At 37.3% G+C, this 18,677-nt stretch overlaps 1 protein-coding gene and 1 pseudogene across 1 annotated transcript in view; one reads left to right on the forward strand and one right to left on the reverse strand.

Annotated features, from left to right (window-relative positions):
* The first annotated feature begins 13,338 nt into the window (after positions 1–13,338).
* LOC113891948 lies at positions 13,339–13,466 on the forward strand (annotated as a pseudogene).
* AHR (aryl hydrocarbon receptor) overlaps positions 13,431–18,677 on the reverse strand; it is a 52,634-nt gene continuing 47,387 nt past the window's right edge. Inside the window, exon 11 of the mRNA XM_027539997.1 lies at positions 13,431–15,889. Coding sequence (XP_027395798.1) covers positions 15,755–15,889 — 135 coding nt within the window. The 3' untranslated portion in view covers positions 13,431–15,754. The remainder of the gene's footprint in view (positions 15,890–18,677) is intronic.

Consider the following 18,677-nt stretch of genomic DNA (forward strand, 5'->3'; position numbering starts at 1 on the left):
CTGGAACTGTAAGAGACAGTGACTTGGAAAAGCAGGCTGGCTCTGCCCACTGAAAATAACCCCAGAATGGTCTACACAGGGGTCTAAATTAAAGACTGAGGAATGGAGTGGTCAACTCCCGTTTGACTCTTCTAAGTTATAGTTTCTGATAATGATGACATTTTCCTCCATTACTTTTTTCTTATTTCTCAGTAGCATCAAAATTCAGATGGAATCGAGAAGTGTTATTTATTTTTGGTCTTGGTCCTTCAGGTTACCCACCAAAATCGGTTTCTTCTTTTTCCATAGAAGTAGAACTTTTGCTGGGCAGATGGTTGCAGCCAGGTATAATCTGAGGACTAAGTCCATGGGTACCAAAGTTGGGCAGAAAAAAAAATGTACGCAAGTTGCGCCTTTAGCTCTTAAAGATCCTTGGCCCGAACAAGTTCTTTCCTTTCCTTTCTCCTGGTAGGAAAAGGCAGTGGCTGGAGCACGCTGAGGCTAGAAGAGTTGCCCCACAAGCCTGGGAAGCATTTTGGAGCAGAGCCCACAGCCACTCACATGAAAAAAAGCCCAGTTTTGAAATAACTCATTCTTGATCTCTTCATTATACCAAGCTGCTCACCTAACTCATTCATACGGACTCCAAAACCAGTAAGAGCTAACAATTCTTTAACATTTTTTTGGAGGGTTTTTTCATTGTTTTATATCAACATGTATTTAACAATGTTGTGTTTGTTTGATGTGTACAGCAAAGTGATTCAGTTATACATGTATCTATTCTTTTTCAAATTCTTTTCGCATTTAGGTTATTACAGAATATTGAGCAGTTTCCTGTGCTAAACAGTAACTCCTTGTTGCTTATCTATTTTAAATATAGCAGTGTGTACCTGTCAATCTTAAACTCCCAGTCTAGCCCTCCCACTCACCCTTCCCCACTGGTAACCATAAGTCCATTCTCTAGGTCTGTTTCTGTTTTGTAAATAAGTTCGTTTGTATCATTTTGTTTACATTCCACATATAAGCGATATCATATGATATTTGTCTTTGTCTGACTTACTTCACTTAGTATGATCATCTTCAGGTCCATCCATTATTTCATTCTTTTTAATGGCTGAGTAATACTCCATTGTGTGTATGTACTACATCTTCTTTATCCATTCATCTATTGATGGATGCTTCATGGCTTGGTTATTGTAAACAGCCTTGTAATGAACATTGTGGTGCATTATCCTTTTAAACCATGTTTTCCTCTGGACCATATAGTAGGTCTATTTTAGTGTTTTGAGGAACTTCTATGGTGGCTATGCCAGTTTACATTCCCATTTCTCTGCGCCCTCTCTAGCATTTATTAGTTGTAGATTTTTTTGATGATGACCATTGTGATTGGTATGAGGTGATATCTCATTGTAGTTTTCATTTGGATTTCTCTAATAATTAGCAATGTTGAGACTTTTTCCATGTTGGCCATTTGTATGTCTTCTTTGGAGAAATGTATGTTTAGTCTTCTGCCCGTTCTTTGATTGGATTATTTGTTTTGGTGATATTAAGCCTCATGAGCTGTTTGTAAATTTTGGAGACTAATCCCTTGTCAGTTGCATCATTTGCAAATATTATATTCCCTCTTGTGGTTGTCTTTTTGTTTGGTCTAGGGTTTCCTTTGCTGTGCAAAAGATTTTGAGTTTAATTAGGTCTCATTTGTTTTGTTTTATGGCCATAACTTTAGGAGATGGCTCAAAAAATATTGCTATGATTTATGTGTCAAAGAGCATCTGTTTGTGTCATCTTCTGTTTCTTTCATCAGTATCTTATAGTTTTTGGAGTACAGGACTTTTGTCTCCTTAAGTAGGTTTATTCTTAGGCATATTATTATTTTTGATGCAGTAGGAAATGGGATAATTTCTTTAATTTCTCTTTCTGAACTTTCATTGTTATTGTATAGAAATGCAATGTATTTCTATGTATTAATTTGTATCCTGCAATTTTACTGAATTTATTGATGAACTCTAGTAGTTTTCTGGTGGCAGCTTTAAGATTTTCTCTGTGTAGTATCATGTCATCTGCAAACAGTGACAGTTTTACTTCTTTTCCGATTTGATTCCTTTTATTTCTTTTTCTTCTCTGATTACCATGGCTAGGACTTCGAACATCATGTTGAATCAAAGTGGTGAGAATGGACATTCTTGTCTTGTTCCTAATCTTAGAAGAAATAAATACTTTTAGCTTTTCATCATTTTGAGTATGATGTTAGCTGTAGGTTTGTCATATATGGTCTTTACTACATTGAGGTATGTTCCCTCTATGCCCATGTTCTGGAGAGTTTTTATCATAAATGAGTGTTGAATTCTGTCAAAAGCTTTTTCTGCATCTATTGAGATGATCGTATGGTTTTTATTCTTCAATTTACTGATGCAGTGTATCACACTGGTTGATTTGCAGATAATGAAATATCCCTGCAGCCCTGGGATAAATCCCACTTGATCATGGTATATGATCTTTTTAATGTGTTGTTGGATTCATCAGCAATATGTTCGTCAGCAATATTGGCCTGACGTTTTCTTCTTTTTTTTTGGTGGTATCTTTGTCTGGTTTTGGTATCAGGGTGATGGTGGCCCCTTGAGTGAGTCTGGAAGAATTCCTTCTTCTACGATTTTTTGGGATAGTTTCAGAAGGATAATAGTTAACTTTTCTCTAAATGTTTGATAGAATTCGCCTATGAAGCCATCTGGTCCTAGAATTTTGTTTGTTGGAAGTTTTAAAGTCAGTTTCAATTTCAGTACTTGGGGTCAGTCCTCTTTAACACTTAATATCATGTGCCAGGATCTGTGTGGGGCACTGTACATGTATTATGTCACCTGGATCTCATCAATATCCTCTAAGGTAAAGTCATTACATTCTTTTTTGAGGAAGGAACAAAGACACAGAAAGGTCAAATAAGCAACTTATACTACACACACAGCAAAAGAGCAGAGTCAGAGTTCCAACACAGTGTCCCCTGCCTTGACTCTTAAACATCATGATGTCTTGCCCTTTACAAGGACTTGGAGCAGAAAACTGAAGGCAGGGTTTCTCTATTTCCATGGAGAGTCAGAACAATGTAACTTGAGGATAGAAAATGTTCAGGTTTGCCATGCAGCCCCTTGCAAGCCCTGGAGAGGGGAAGGGCTACCCACTCCAGTATTCTGGCCTGGAGAATTCCATGGACTATATAGACCATGGGGTTGCAAAGAGTTGGACATGATTGAGCGACTTTCACTCGCTTCACTCCCTTGAAAATAACTGAAATTATTTGAATTGTCTGTGAAGTTAGAACAGGGAGGCAGTCAACAGAAGAAGGATGAGAATTTTAGTTAGAAGGGCAAGCAGAACCCATCAGGATAAGTGCTGGAGACCCTTCTCCATGGGGCTCTTGTGCTTCTGCATGTGCTTGCAAGCAGAGGCACTGGCTGCTTTTGTTCTGAACCATCTTTTCAAGGAAGTTTGTATCGTGAACAGCCTGAGAAGATATTGAAGGTATTTCCCTTCAGAGCAAAGGGTCAGGCATGTCTACCACCATCTTAAAAGGTTTGGGTTCCCTAAGCTCAGGGCTCCTTTCCTGTAACTGTGTGTGGGGATGATTGTCTTGCCTTGTGGGGAACCAACACAAATGTGTATGCTGGCTGCTATTACTATTGTAAGTAATCAACCACTCTTTGCCTCTGACCCAGAAATCATATGTCTTATTGCAGTTAGTTAATGTGTTGGCTTGAATGTAGGGGAGAGTCTTAAACTATTCAGAGTTCTTGACATAAAGTAAGTTTTTCTATTCCCTTTTAATTGCAATGAATCACTCAGTATTCAAAGGCAGTTGGTCTGGATTTTCTACCTGTCGGTTGATTGAATAAGGAGAAAGGAAGGTCTTTAAAGATAATGGACATTAACACCCTTGAAATAGATATTCATTTAGTCAGAATTCATGTTAACCCAATTCCGAAACCCAATTCCAAATCATGCTGACAAAGTTCCAAAATTAGATTTCAGTACTTTCAAATGTCAACAAATACATAGTCTAAAATGTTTTGAAGATACAGCATGATGGGGAAATGGAGTTGATAAATTTTTAGACATTCCACAAGGATTAGGATGTCCTGAAGCTTTACCTGAAAGGAGGGTGAAACTATAATTCTGAATAGAAAGAAAATAAAAATTTCATACATAATGGTTAAAAAATAATGTTATTTGAATATTTTTATTTCCCTAACTGGAGAATAAAACCAATCTCTTGTGTTGGGGAAAAATTACTGGTTTAGAACTCAAAATAGGTGAGATCATTTTATCAACTAATTGTGCAACTTCCACAAAAGAGTATCTGGGCCTTGTTCTTTCTTCAAGCATAAAACAGGGGTCATGAAATACATCATCTCAAAGCTCACATCTAACATGGAAGTTAATGAAATCCTAGACTCTCAGAAGTAGAAGGAAACAGTAGTGATTAAGTGTAATGTTTCAGAATTTGGAATTATTTTCTCAGCATAAATTCTAAGTGGTGTTTCTAGAGACAGGAAGATCATTACATTTCAATGAATCAGTTTATTTCATCTCTAGAGATATTTCAGTAACGGTCTTCTTTATATTGAAGTAAAATCTGTCGTTGTTATTCAGTCACTAAATCATGTCTGACTGTTTGCAAACCCATGGACTGCAGCATGCCAGACTTCACTATTTCCCGGAGTTTGCTCAAACTCATGTCCCTTGAGTCAGTGATGTCATCCAACCATCTCATCCTCTGTTGCTCCCTTCTCCTCTTGCTCTCAATCTTTCCCAGCCTCAGGGTCTTTTCTGATGAGTTGATGCTTCACATCAGGTGGCCAAAATATTGGCGCTTCAGCTTCAGCAACAGTACTTCCAATGTGAATATTCAGGGTTGATTTCCTTTAGGATTGACTGGTTTGATCTTGCTGTCCATGGGACTCTCAAGAGTCTTCTCCAACTCCATAGTTCAAAAGCATCAATTTTTCAGCACTCAGCCTTCTTTACAGTCCAACTCTCAATCTGTACATAATTACTGGAAAAACCATAGCTTTGACTAGATGGACCTTTGTCAACAAAGTGATGTCTCTGCTTTTTAATATGCTGTCTAGGTTTGTCATAGCTTTTCTTCCAAGGAGCAAGCATCTTTTAATTTCATGCCTACCGTCACCATCCACAGTGATTTGGGAAGCCAATAAAATAAAATCTGTCACTGCTTCCATTGTTTTCCCATCTATTTGCCATGAAGTTAATGGACTGAATGCCATGATCTTTGTTTTTTGAAATGTTGAGTTCTGAGCCAGCTTTTCACTCTCCTGTTTCACCTTCATCAAGAGGCTCTTTAGTTCCTATTGTAACATTTATCATTGATCCTGGAATAACTTCTGGACCATAAATGACAGGAATAATCTTTTCCCCCAATTCTAGTTTATTAGTTATTTGAAGTAGGTAATCACATCACAGATCTCTTCTCTTTTCTAATCTGTTAATCCCTGATTTCTAGAAATTTTTCTTTTTTTTTTTTTTTTTTCTCTCCAATTTTATTTTATTTTTAAACTTTACATAATTGTATTAGTTTTGCCAAATATCAAAATGAATCCGCCACAGGTATACATGTGCTCCCCATCCCGAACCCTCCTCCCTCCTCCCTCCCCATACCATCCCTCTGGGCCGTCCCAGTGCACCAGCCCCCAGCATCCAGCATCATGCATCGAACCTGGACTGGCAACTCGTTTCCTACATGATATTTTACATGTTTCATTGCCATTCTCCCAAATCTTCCCACCCTCTCCCTCTCCCACAGAGTCCATAAGACTGTTCTATACATCAGTGTCTCTTTTGCTGTCTCGTACACCGGGTTATTGTTACCATCTTTCTAAATTCCATATATATGCGTTAGTATACTGTATTTATGTTTTTCCTTCTGGCTTACTTCACTCTGTATAATAGGCTCCAGTTTCATCCACCTAATTAGAACTGATTCAAATGTATTCTTTTTAATGGCTGAGTAATACTCCATTGTGTATATGTACCACAGCTTTCTTATCCATTCATCTGCTGATGGACATCTAGGTTGCTTCCATGTCTTGGCTATTATAAACAGTGCTGCGATGAACATTGGGGTACACGTGTCTCTTTCCCTTCTGGTTTCCTCAGTGTGTATGCCCAGCAGTGGGGTTGCTGGATCATAAGGCAGTTCTATTTCCAGTTTTTTAAGGAATCTCCACACTGTTCTCCATAGTGGCTGTACTAGTTTGCATTCCCACCAACAGTGTAAAAGGGTTCCCTTTTCTCCACACCCTCTCCAGCATTTATTATTTGTAGACTTTTGGATCGCAGCCATTCTGACTGGTGTGAAATGGTACCTCATAGTGGTTTTGATTTGCATTTCTCTGATAATGAGTGATGTTGAGCATCTTTTCATGTGTTTGTTAGCCATCTGTATGTCTTTTTTGGAGAAATGTCTATTTAGTTCTTTGGCCCATTTTTTGATTGGGTCGTTTATTTTTCTGGAGTTGAGCTGTAGGAGTTGCTTGTATATTTTTGAGATTAGTTGTTTGTCCGTTGCTTCATTTGCTATTATTTTCTCCCATTCTGAAGGCTGTCTTTTCACCTTGCTAATAGTTTCCTTTGATGTGCAGAAGCTTTTAAGGTTAATTAGGTCCCATTTGTTTATTTTTGCTTTTATTTCCAATATTCTGGGAGGTGGGTCATAGAGGATCCTGCTGTGATGTATGTCGGAGAGTGTTTTGCCTATGTTCTCCTCTATGAGTCTTGTGTTCTTTCAAATTCTGGCTGGCTTTAAATTGTAAGCTGTTTCATGCAGGCCCGTATACTTTAGACACCAAACAGAATTCTGTCCATCACTCTTCCTGAAAAATTTTTCTAGAAGTGGAAGAACTAGTATCCGAAAATGACCCCCACAGGCAGTGGATCCTGTCCAAGGTGGTGATGGTGGGGCTGGAGGTTGGGTAGGAAGCCAGGACTGATTCTGCCTGCTACTGCTACTGCTAAGTCACTTCAGTCGTGTCTGACTCTGTGCGACCACAGAGACGGCAGCCCACCAGACTTCCCCGTCCCTGAGATTCTCCAGGCAAGAACACTGGAGTGGGTTGCCATTTCCTTCTCCAATGCATGAAAGTGAAAAGTGAAAGTGAAGTCGCTCAGTCGTGTCCGACTCTAGCGACCTCATGGACTGCAGCCCACCAGGCTCCTCTGTCCATGGGATTTTCCAGGCAAAAGTACTGGAGTGGGGTGCCATTGCCTTCTCTGTGATTCTGCCTAGTAGAATTTAAAAGTCTAAATGCATCAGCACAGGAAAGCTAATGGGGCCAAATTAAATTCTATCGAGCATGTGCACATACCAGGGGAAGAGGGCATTTAACCTAATAAACGTGATTTTCTCAGTTGGGAGCCAAAGGATTGATTGGGATCACTCAAGTTACAGTGTAGCTTGGGACAAGCCTCCCTAGTCTAATACTTATATTGGAAGATTATCCTGATGGTTTTCATATTTTAACGTAACATACATCTCATCAGAGGAGTTTGTTAAAAGGTAACCCTCAGAAACCATAGATTCCTTCTCTAAGTCTGTGAGGCTGTTTCTGTTTAGTAAGTACGTTCATTTGTATCATTTTTTTAGATTCCACATATAAGAGATATTATGTGATATTTGACTTTCTCTGATTTCACTTAGTATGAGATCTCCAGGTCCATCTATACTGATGCAAATGACATTATTTCATTCTCTTTAATAGCTGAGTAATATTTCATTATATACATGTACCACACCTTCCTTATCCATTCATCTATCTGTGAAACATTTAGTTTGCATCCATGTCTTGGCTATTGTCAACAGCACTGCAATGAACACTGAAGTGCATGTATCCATTCCAATCATGTTTTTCTCAGGATACATGCCCAGGAGTAGGACTGCTAGATCATATGGTAGTTTTTTAAAGAAGTTCCATACTGCTAACCACCAATAGTACAACAGAGTTCCCTTTTCACCACACCCTCCCCAGCATTTAGTTTGTAGATCTTTTTCACGATGGCTGTTATGACTGGTGTAGAGTGGCATCTCATTGTAGTTTTAATTTAGATTTCTCTAATCATTAGTGATGTTGAACATCTTTTCATGTGCTTCTTGCTCTCTGTATGTCTTCTTTGGAGAAATGTCTATTTAGATCTTTTACTTAGGAGCGAGACGGGGACCAAGAGCAATAAAATATTATCATGTTACAGAAGCCAAGGTAAGAAAGTATCAAGGAAGAAAGATTTCTTGACTTAACAGAACATTTTTACAAATTGGTAGTAAATTCACACTGTGAAGATTTAAGGAATAGGTCAGTTATGAAGAAAGCAAGTCATAGCAAGCTGCTCTATTTAGATGTAAAACAATAGAAATGAATGAGTGAATGGACAGATGGACAAAGAATGAAGTAGTAGTGTGATTTATTGTCCTTAGAAGAAAATGGATGATGCTTGTGTGCTGGAGAAACCAACACGTTCGATGTTTGAAAATGCAAGAAAAAGGAGTAGGGAAAGCCTGAGAGGATAACTGATCGATAAAAACATAAAGGTAAAAAAAGGAGGAAACTGATTATCACATCAGACTTTCTTTGAGTCAAGTCAGAGATAATGTATCATTGGAGAGAGTGAGAAGATGGAGATACTGTGGCGATCATAAAATGATGGGTTAACCAAGGCAGAAATCTTTTTATCTTATATGTAAGAAGTCATGAGGTAGGCAGACAGGGTTTATTTTGTGGTTTTAAATCATGAGGGACCCTGGCTTGTCCTGTTTTCACCTCACCATCCTAGTTTAATGGCTTCTGTCTTCAAGGTTCAGAAGAGCTGCTGAATCTCCACTGATCACATCCATGTGTGCTGGCTAGAAAGGAAAAGCAAAAAAGCACAAAAGACTTCTTGCAGCTGCATTAGTTCTATTTCAGCATCCTTCTTGGAAGTATCACAAAAGTTTTGCTTTCATATAGTTGGCCAGATCTTATATTAGCTATACCTATCGATAAAGGAGTCTGGAAAATGTAGTCCTTTTTCTCTCTCAATGATCAGAGAAAAGTCAGGGTTCTCTTACAGAGAAAGAAGGAAAGATGTTACTGGTGTTAGGTAATTGTCAGTCTCTGCCATAGACGTGGTAAAAGTTTGTATGTGGTTCAGTCTCTCAGTCGTGTCCGACTCTGCAACCCCATGGACTGCAGCACACCAGGCTCCCCATCCTTCACTCTGGTAGTTCGCTCAGATTCATGTCCATAGAGTAGGTGATGCCATGCAACCATCTCATCCTCTGCCGTTCCCTTCTCTTCCTACCATTAATCTTTCCCAGCATCAGAGTCTTTTCCAGTGAGTCAATTCTTCGCATCAGGTGGCCAAAGCATTGGAGTTTCAGCTTCAACATCAGTCCTTCCAATGAATATTCAGGACTGATTTCCTTTAGAATGGACTGGTTGAATCTGCTTGCAGTCCAAGGGACTCTCAAGAGTCTTCTCCAACACCACAGTTCGAAAGCATCAATTCTTCCGTGCTCAGCCTTCTTTCTAGTCCAACTCTCACATCCGTTCATGACTACTGGAAAAACCATAGCTTTGACTATATGGACATTTGTTAGCAAAGTAATGTCTCTGCTATTTAATACACTGTCTAGGTTTGTCTTAGCTTTCCTTCCAGTTCAGTTTGTGGTGAGGCCATTATTCCAGTTTTGTCACTTTGTCTAGCAAAACGGCTTATCAGGAAAAAAAGTGGCCAGGCTATGTGCTGTGCTGATGAGTGTTGGCCAGGGCTATGGATTGGAGTGTCAGTTACCTATAAGGAAGTGAGCAATTCCAGGGTACAAGCAAACACATTGCTGACGCCCTGATACTGAGAGGTCCAGGCTGATGGACTCAGAAAGAACAATGTGTACTCACAGGGCTGGAGATCACAAGAAGGGCAAAGAGCTAGTTGAACAAAGAAGAAAGGATCAGGAAAGTGGAAGATGGTGTGATTAGAAAAGGAAATTTGAAGTTGGGGGAAAAAAGGCAGCTACAAATGCTCAAAGTTGGAGATGTGATTGTTTTTAGCTGGAATGGAAAAATAGATTATTATATTGATGTGTAAGAGTTCTGGAAACACGGCTAGAAGGATCATTGATAAGGATGATAATCAGGAGATTAAAGTAGAAAGGAGCACTGGAGACTAAAAACCTAGATATGCATGAAATAAATAGGAAACAGAATGAGAAGGAACAGTACCAATGTAGAGACTTACCTACAACTGAGGTTGACTGGAAATCACAGGGAAGTAGTAATTACGGACATTTATTCAGTACTTGCTATATGACAGTCAACAAACTGTGTTTTTAATACAAACATGATTTTTAAATAAACTATTTAGGAATAATTTTAGATTTACATAAAAATTGTAAAGATACAGAGTTCCTTTATTCTCTCCATTCATTTTCCTTTAACCTCCTACATAACCATGGTACTTTGGTAAAACTAGGAATGGTACTGGCCCAATACTATCACCTAAATTTTAATTTGGCTTTCTACAGGTGTTCCACCAAAGCCTCTTTTCTGTTGCAGAACGCAGTCCAAGATACTGTTGTATTATGTATTTATATTATGTATTTATTGTGTATATTATGTATGTATTATGCAGTTCCTTGTACTGCAAGGAGATCCAACAGTTACGTCTCCTTAGTCTTCTAATCTGTGAAAACGTCTCAGTCTCCGGTTTTCTTGACTGTAACACTTTGAAGAAGAACACTCCCAGAAACCTTGTGGGGTTTGTCTGACATTTTCTCATGATTAGACTAGGGTTACGTGTTTTTGAGAAAACGCCACAGAGCAGAAGTGTACTGATCATATGATTATATCTGAGAGGACCACCATGACTTATTGACAAACTCGACTGCTTGGTTAAAGTGGTGCTAGACAGATTTCTGGAGAAGGAAATGGCAACCCACTCCAAGTGTTCTTGCCTGGAGAATCCCAGGGACAGGGGAGCCTGGTGGGCTGCCGTCCATGGGGTCGCACAGAGTCGGACATGACTAAAGCGACTTAGCAGCAGCAGCAGACAGATTTCTATAATGCCAACTTTTAACTTTTCCCCTTTCTCTACTGTATTCTTTGGAAGCAAGAGGCTGAGTTTAGCCCACACTCAAGGGAAGGTGGGAGATATTAAGCTCTTTGGAAGCTTAATTATCTATTAGAAGGCATAGTTATCTACACTCGGGATTCTTCTATTAGGAAGATTTGCCCTTTTCCCCATTTATTTATGCAGCTCTTTATATCAACATAGATTCACGGATATTTCATTCCTTGGGTTGTAATCCAATACTGTTATTGTTTTGCTCAAATTGTTCCCATTTTGGCCTCCTGAGAACTGTTTTTACATAAAGTCTCTGTGGAATACCCCAACAATACAGTGAAGCATTACTCTTATCCTTATTTTGTAGAAACAGAAACTCAGGCTCAGAGAGAGGAAGAAACCTTCCCAGGGATTCACATCATATGTGTGCTGAAGCCAGGAGTCTGACCTCAGTGTCAGTGCTTAGCTCTACTCTGCTGCTCTTGGAGGGAAAGGATGCTCTACAAATATAGATCAGAGATAAGGTGTCTCTATCACAATTTCAGAGGTAAGATCTGTTTTTGAGAGGATTCATCACAAAAGTAGTCGTCGCAGAAAGGATGTGCTTCCAAAGGGTCAGTGTGAAGAGAAGGAACCATACACAGTGATCAGAAATGAGACTCTTGCCAGGTGGGAGGAGAGAAGAGGAGTTGAAGGAATAATCGGATGCAGGGCAACTAATACCACAGAAGAGAATGGAGGAAAGACATTCATTGAGGCTACAATATATTTGGCTGCAGGGCCACAGAGAACCAGCCTATGGTAAGAAGGAAGTTAAGTGAACTTCAACAGAGCAACATAATGGGAGGAAAACAAGATTTCAGGAGCTCGACACTGTTTTATGAGAAAGGAGGCAAAGAAGTGATAAGGAAAGGGATGCAGAATTAAGTAACATTTTTTCCAGGATAGAGGATGACCTGTACACAGGTAAGCTTATAGGAGAGAGAAAAGATTCTGGAAGAGGAAAATACAGTGGTTTACAATGTTAATTTCTGTTGTACAAAGTGATTCAGTTGTACATACACATACATTTTAAAAATAATCTTTTCTATTATAGTTTATCATACTGAATACAGTTCTCTGCTATACAGTAGGACCTTGTTTATCCATTCCATATGTAATAGCTTACATCTGCTAACCCTCCTCATGGACATAAGAGAAAAGACTTGTCATTCCCAAGGGGGTGGGTGAGGGTTGAGGGAGGGTTGGAGTGGGAGGCTGGCATTAGGAAGGGTGTTTAATCTTGAAGGCAAGGGATGTTCTCCTTCTCCCTCACTGGAGGTTGGCTTAAGAGCAGAGGCCAATGGTACTGCCGGGGTCAAAGTACATAGTCACTTAGGGTGTGCTGTGGGGTTTTGAAAGTTTCAGTTATTAGTGGAATTGGAAGCATGGTCCTCTGGAGACATTGGGAAAAAGCTTAGAGCAATATTCCTTAGTCTGGTGAGTAGCTTAATAACATCCCTGGTCAGTGTCTGATAGGCTTGATAACAGGGGGGCAAGTTGAAGTCATTCATGCAAAGGAAACCAACTGACTAAATGAAAGCAGGCATCAGGAATATGATTATCTGGGTTTTTTTCTTGGTTCTTTGAGATCAAATATTTGAAACTGAATACATTATGCACTTTTCAGACAAAAGACAGTGTTAGTCTTTCTCAAATGTTCAGACTCAGGTGTAATGGGAATTTGCTATGTTACTATCAAGTTGTTATGATGAATAAGTGTAAAATTAATGTAAACAATTGTTACTGAGAATGAAAACTTTTTCTCAGGAATTTTTCTTCAAATAATGCCAACTGCAGAATTCAAGGTGAGTGTTTAATAGTTATGAATGTAATACCAAAGGCTTAACATGCCATTTATATTTGATAAAGACATAAGTTTGGGCAATAACTTTTCTTATCTAAGCCGAAAATAGAACATGGGTTGTTTAAAATTTTTTTCATAAATATTCTTAAAATACTATTAAAATGGAATTAATACTACCACCACTAAACTATAACACTGATTGTGCAAGGTTTAAAAGAACAGTCCATTGCAGAAGCATTTTAATCTATGAGTTTCCTTGAAGTCTTTTTTTATATTCCAGTAAAGCCCAAAATATCCAGGGGAGCAGAACTTCGTAAGAAGTTTAGGAATTACTGACATAACCTATCCTTAAATATTATAGATTGCCTTCATCTGACATAATTATAATACTATACTATAAGTGCTCATTTCCAATCGCTTCTCGGCCTTTTGGCTAAGATCAAGTGTACTATAAGTGCTCATTTCCTTTATGTGGACCAAAATTAATTTGTGTTAAAACATACTATTGATACTTGGTGATTATTTTATTACCATAAATTATTGTATACAATTTTTGATAAGGATATTATAAATCATATTTTAAACAAAAATGTATGCATGGCATATGTAAGCAGTAACATCTTGAAGGAGGAAACACCCATGAAAACATTTACCTAAAATTTAGTAATACTGAAAAACACTAGATTGTGCAGAGTAATGAATAAAAGCTATGCATAATACACTGGAACACTGGTAAATCTTCAGGTACTGGAGGAACAACCTGGCATAGGAAAAAGATCAGAGTAGAAACAGCCACATCCTTAGAAGTGCACGTCATCGAAAAATAAATCCCTCAATATAGCATTACACAAAGATTCTTCCTTTGGCACTTAGCAATACAGACAAAGGTGTATTGGGTTTAATGTGATTTTATTATTAGGTAAATTTTAGTTACTTTATATAGATAAAAATATACAATATTGCTTTAAATTTTTAAGTGTATACTTGATCGTCATCATATTCACATACAGTTTAGAAGCCTGTTTTTCCCCCACTAAACAGTTCATCCAGTAACATGTGGAAGAGACTAACAAAAATGATTTAGATGAAGACTTTTCATGAAAGGTTTCAATGTAAAAGTGGAATATTAATCTGGTCTAAATCTTTAGTGATTCCTCCTGCTACAAACAAATTATGAAATGTTTTAGACAAATTTATTTTTTTCAACACTTGAATTCATTGTCCAGGTTCAAAATTCTGTTGGAAAATGCATAAAACTGACTTAGCTGTTGTGTCTAAAGTCACTTTTATATACACTGATTTACTAAAAAAAGAAATGTATTTTAATACTACATTTCAGTTTGGGATTTCATTGTTTTTATATAATACATGCAAAACATGTCTATGCCTTTCAGCTGTCCTATTTAAGTAAAAGAAAGTCAGATGGTGGCACTTTTAAGTCACCCAAGGATGGTAAAGTTATTACTGGTCTGATTAATTTGCTTTCTTAAAAAGACACAGTGATAAAATATGTTAAGACCCGAACAAGTTATTTATGTGCATAAATAAGGTATGCACTATTTTTAAATGAAAGACTGAAAACATTTTACAAATATTGTTGTTCATTATAAACTATACAATGCACCATTTTTTTCACTTATACCAATACTTTGCACCAAACATTGCTATATTCAATCTTAACACTCCTCAAATATGAGAAAAACAAATAGTTTCCACTGTACTAAGAAGTGAAATTTATAAAGTCAACATACTACATTTTAAAGGATTACAGCTCTAAAACAGTTTTTAAAGAATTTATACATATTGAAATGGGTGCTGTACTTATTAAAGAGCTAAAAATAAAGCCGCTTCTCTTCATTTTAAGTTAATACTCAGGGTTGCATTTAACAGCAGATTCTTTACAGGGCAACATTCAACTATTAAGGTGGAGATTTTAGTAAAGCTAAATGGTGATATATCTCTTACTTTTGAAAACTCTTGAAATTTTAGTGCTGCTCTCTTACAATAACTAAAAAAAAATTTAGGAAGATATTTCCACTTCCAAAATTTTTCAACGTAAGGCACACGGCGACATTAAAATCTAGAAACCACTAGAGTAAGTAATATTTCTCTTTTCAACCATTATTTGCTCTTTACCTGAAGAAAGTGGGTGAGTAGTGCAGTTGAAACATGCCTAGATTAATAAAAAATGACTGAATTTAAGAAATACCAATAATGTTTGTGTGCAGAATGGTATTAATTTTAAAAAGTATATTTTATGTAAATATATATTTTACATAAAATATACTCCCTACAGTGTTATAGGTAGAAAAAGTGTGAGGCACTTACATTACCAAGGAGGGAGGAGCAGACTGAGATTATCTTTTTATACAAGCACCAAACCACTTGTTTTAACCTCTGAGATAAAAGCAGAAGCTAAAAGTAAAAGGAAATAGTTCGTATTTGGTACACTAATAATCTACAAGTTCCAAACTCAAAGTATTTGATTTAATCTGATGGAAGTAATTCCACCAGAGAACATTTTTTCATATTTAAAAGTGTCATAATATCTCCCTGAAAAAGTTCTGTATATTCTGTGGTATTATTTCAGAATACTGTAAACTGGAGATGGTATTTCGCTCCTTTGTGACAGCATACTATTCTAATGATGGTAGCATAGGCGATTAACTCCTCTTATTACAAACCAGATTTTAATGTTTTTATAACAGTAAAAATAACATGTACATCAATGCCTCCATGTGAACTTGCTGACATCCAACAAGGACAGTCTTATTACTCTGTGATGCTTCACAAACTACTCAAAAACCAAGGTGAGGAGTGGGCTTGGAATTACAGGAATCCACTGGATGTCAAATCAGGGTAAGGTCTGGCTTCTGATGGGTGAAGACGGGTGGCAGGCTCAGTGTTACGCATGCTATTTAATTCAGCTGGATACGTTTCATTTAAAATTGCTCCGTTCTGAAACTGCAAACAGCAACTTATTAGAACAGATCCTTCATATATATTAAGCCATTAGATATGTGAAAATGTAGTTCTAAAATCTTTATCCTCCGAGTTGTTATTGTAACTCATTCAGTGAAGTCATATTGAACACAGGTATTAGTTGCACTTACAATCTTTCAGTTTCTCCATTAGATAGTATAGGTGAGTGATATTGTCTCACTTCAGATGTGGCACTCCATACATTGACTATTTGATCAATGAAATGCCTTTGGTTTGGGCAGGAACCACTGGATCAGAAAGTACCAGTCACGAACCACAGGTACTATTCTCTGTCATAAGTAAGTCTGCTTTGACCAGATTGTATCTCAGTAAGTTTTAGGTATCAGTAAACTAACTACCTTCAAGATTACTACACTGGATTACAGATAACCCAGAACTTTCTGAAAAGAGGCAAGTTATGATTTGCAAGAGGTTTCTTAATATGTCTTACATACTATATACCATGGGTATGATTTCTAGAACCAATTTTATTCATAATATGCTTTTTTTTTCTTTTTTTTAAAATTTTATTTTATTTTTAAACTTTACAAATTGTGGCGGATTCATTTTGATATTTGGCATAATATGCTTTTAAAGTACTACTAAAATTATTGTCCTAACTGTGGAAATAAAAATTACCAAAGTAAAGTGCTTGCTCTTGCCTTTTAACAATGAAATTTAGTCTCATTTCCGTAAGTGCTACTGGAAAAAAAGGAGGGAGGGGAGGACCCTGAGACACACAGTTCTGTGGAATTACAGGAATAATTCCTGTTACTTATAATTAGTTGGTGATGAACAGGGAATCCTGGCGTGCTGCAGTCCATGGGGTTGCAAAGAGTTGGACACGTGTGAGCGACTGACCTGAATAATTCCTAATAGTTCTGTAGGTTTTTATAGATTACAGAACTTTTTGAATCTTAGTATAATTAGTGAAAGTAATGGACTATAATCATACCTTCAATTGCTTCAAATGAAATTTACCTTTCTAAAGCCTATGTAACATGAGGTTTCTGTCCTTCTAAACTTTATCAAGTTTTCAAAGGGAAGGTAATAATTGCTCAGCAAAAGGTAGGTTTTGGATAAATTACTTTCATCACTCAATACAATGCACATCAGCAACTGTCTTTAAAGAGACTGTGTGCTAAGTCACTTCAGTCGTGTCCTACCCTTTGGGATCCTAGCCCACCAGGCTCCTCTGTCCATGGGATTTCCCAGGCAAGAATACCGGAGTGGGCTGCCATTTCCTCCTCCAGGGTATATTCCCAACCCAGGGATCGAACCTGTGTCTCTTATGTCTCCTACATTGGCAGGCGGGTTCTTTACCACTAGCGTCACCTGAAAAGACTGCCTAGAGCAGTGCTAGTCAACAGAAATATAATGTGAGCCACAGATGGAGTTCCAACTTTTTTTAGATTTAGTAACTCCTTTTTTTTTTAAAGTTGCTCAGTCATTTCCAAGTCTTTGCAACCCCATGGACTGTAACCCTCTAGGCAACTCTGTTCATGGAATTCTCCAGGCCAGAATACTGGAGTGGATAGCCATTCCCTTCTCCAGAGGATCTTCCCAACCCAGGGATTGAACCCAGGTCTGCTGACTGCAGGCGGATTCTTTACTGTCTGAGCCACCAGGGAAGTCCAGTAATTCCTTGGGGGAATATATAGGTCCAGAATTCTTACTGTTCATAAGGAAGTAACACAAAACAGTGGGAAAGCACACACTGTAAGGAACTGGTGCTAATACAGGCCCTCTTCAGAATATAATTTTACAAAATTCACTTCTCTACAGTTTACAAGTTACCTACCTGTGCTTATTCTGCAGCAATGTTGTGAGATAGACTGTAACTCCTCATTGTTACATTTTAATATAACTGAACAATGTCAGGAATGAGGATAAGAAAAGTTTTCACAGTCTTTTTCTAGGGAAAAACTCATATGTAATCAAACAAACCAAGTGTATAAAAAATATCAGAAAAAAAAACAATTAATGAGAAAGCTGCAAATGACATTTATAAACTATTATTACAGTCTTATTGGGATTTGCTTCACAACTAAAATACACAGCATGAACTCAATATTTTCTTTTTTTTGCCAGAATTTAAGGATGGTTTATTATATAAAAACTGATTAATGTAACACTCTACATTTAAAAAACAAATGGAAAAATAAACACATGATCATTATAATTATAGCAGAAAAAGAATTTTCAACATCCTTTCATGACAAAAGTACTCAAAAGAGTGGGAAAACAAATTTTAATACAATAGAGGCCATGAAAAACCCACAGGTGACATCATATTTTCTAATGGAAAAGCATAAAGGCAAGCATAAGACATTCCTGGGTGGTCATAAAGAGCAGCAATCATTAGGAAGCACCTTAAGTTACCATGTTGGTAGAAGGGTCTGAATGACACATTTAAAACCATCCAGCTTGAGTCTCATGATAGAAAGCCAGATAAGTTATCTTTCTTATTTTTCTTAAGATACCAGGGAAAAAACTATTTTACCTTGAAGGATAAAATGAAGATAGAACACTGAGGAGCCTAGGACTTTTACCAGAGATCACCTAGGACAAAAGTATTTGAAGGAAACACATCGATACTGGTTTTAACCCAATTTCAACAGGAAGAGAATCAACATTTAATAATAATGAGTATAATCTATAAAAATACTGAGTCACTGTGTTATATACCTGAAAATGTAAATCAACTATGTCAGTAAAAAAAAAAAAAAATGAGCTTTGAAAAAACTATTTTTAAAACCTTAAAGCTTTC

Source organism: Bos indicus x Bos taurus, chromosome 4 (assembly GCF_003369695.1).
Source record: "Bos indicus x Bos taurus breed Angus x Brahman F1 hybrid chromosome 4, Bos_hybrid_MaternalHap_v2.0, whole genome shotgun sequence".
Taxonomy (NCBI): Eukaryota; Metazoa; Chordata; class Mammalia; order Artiodactyla; family Bovidae; genus Bos; species Bos indicus x Bos taurus.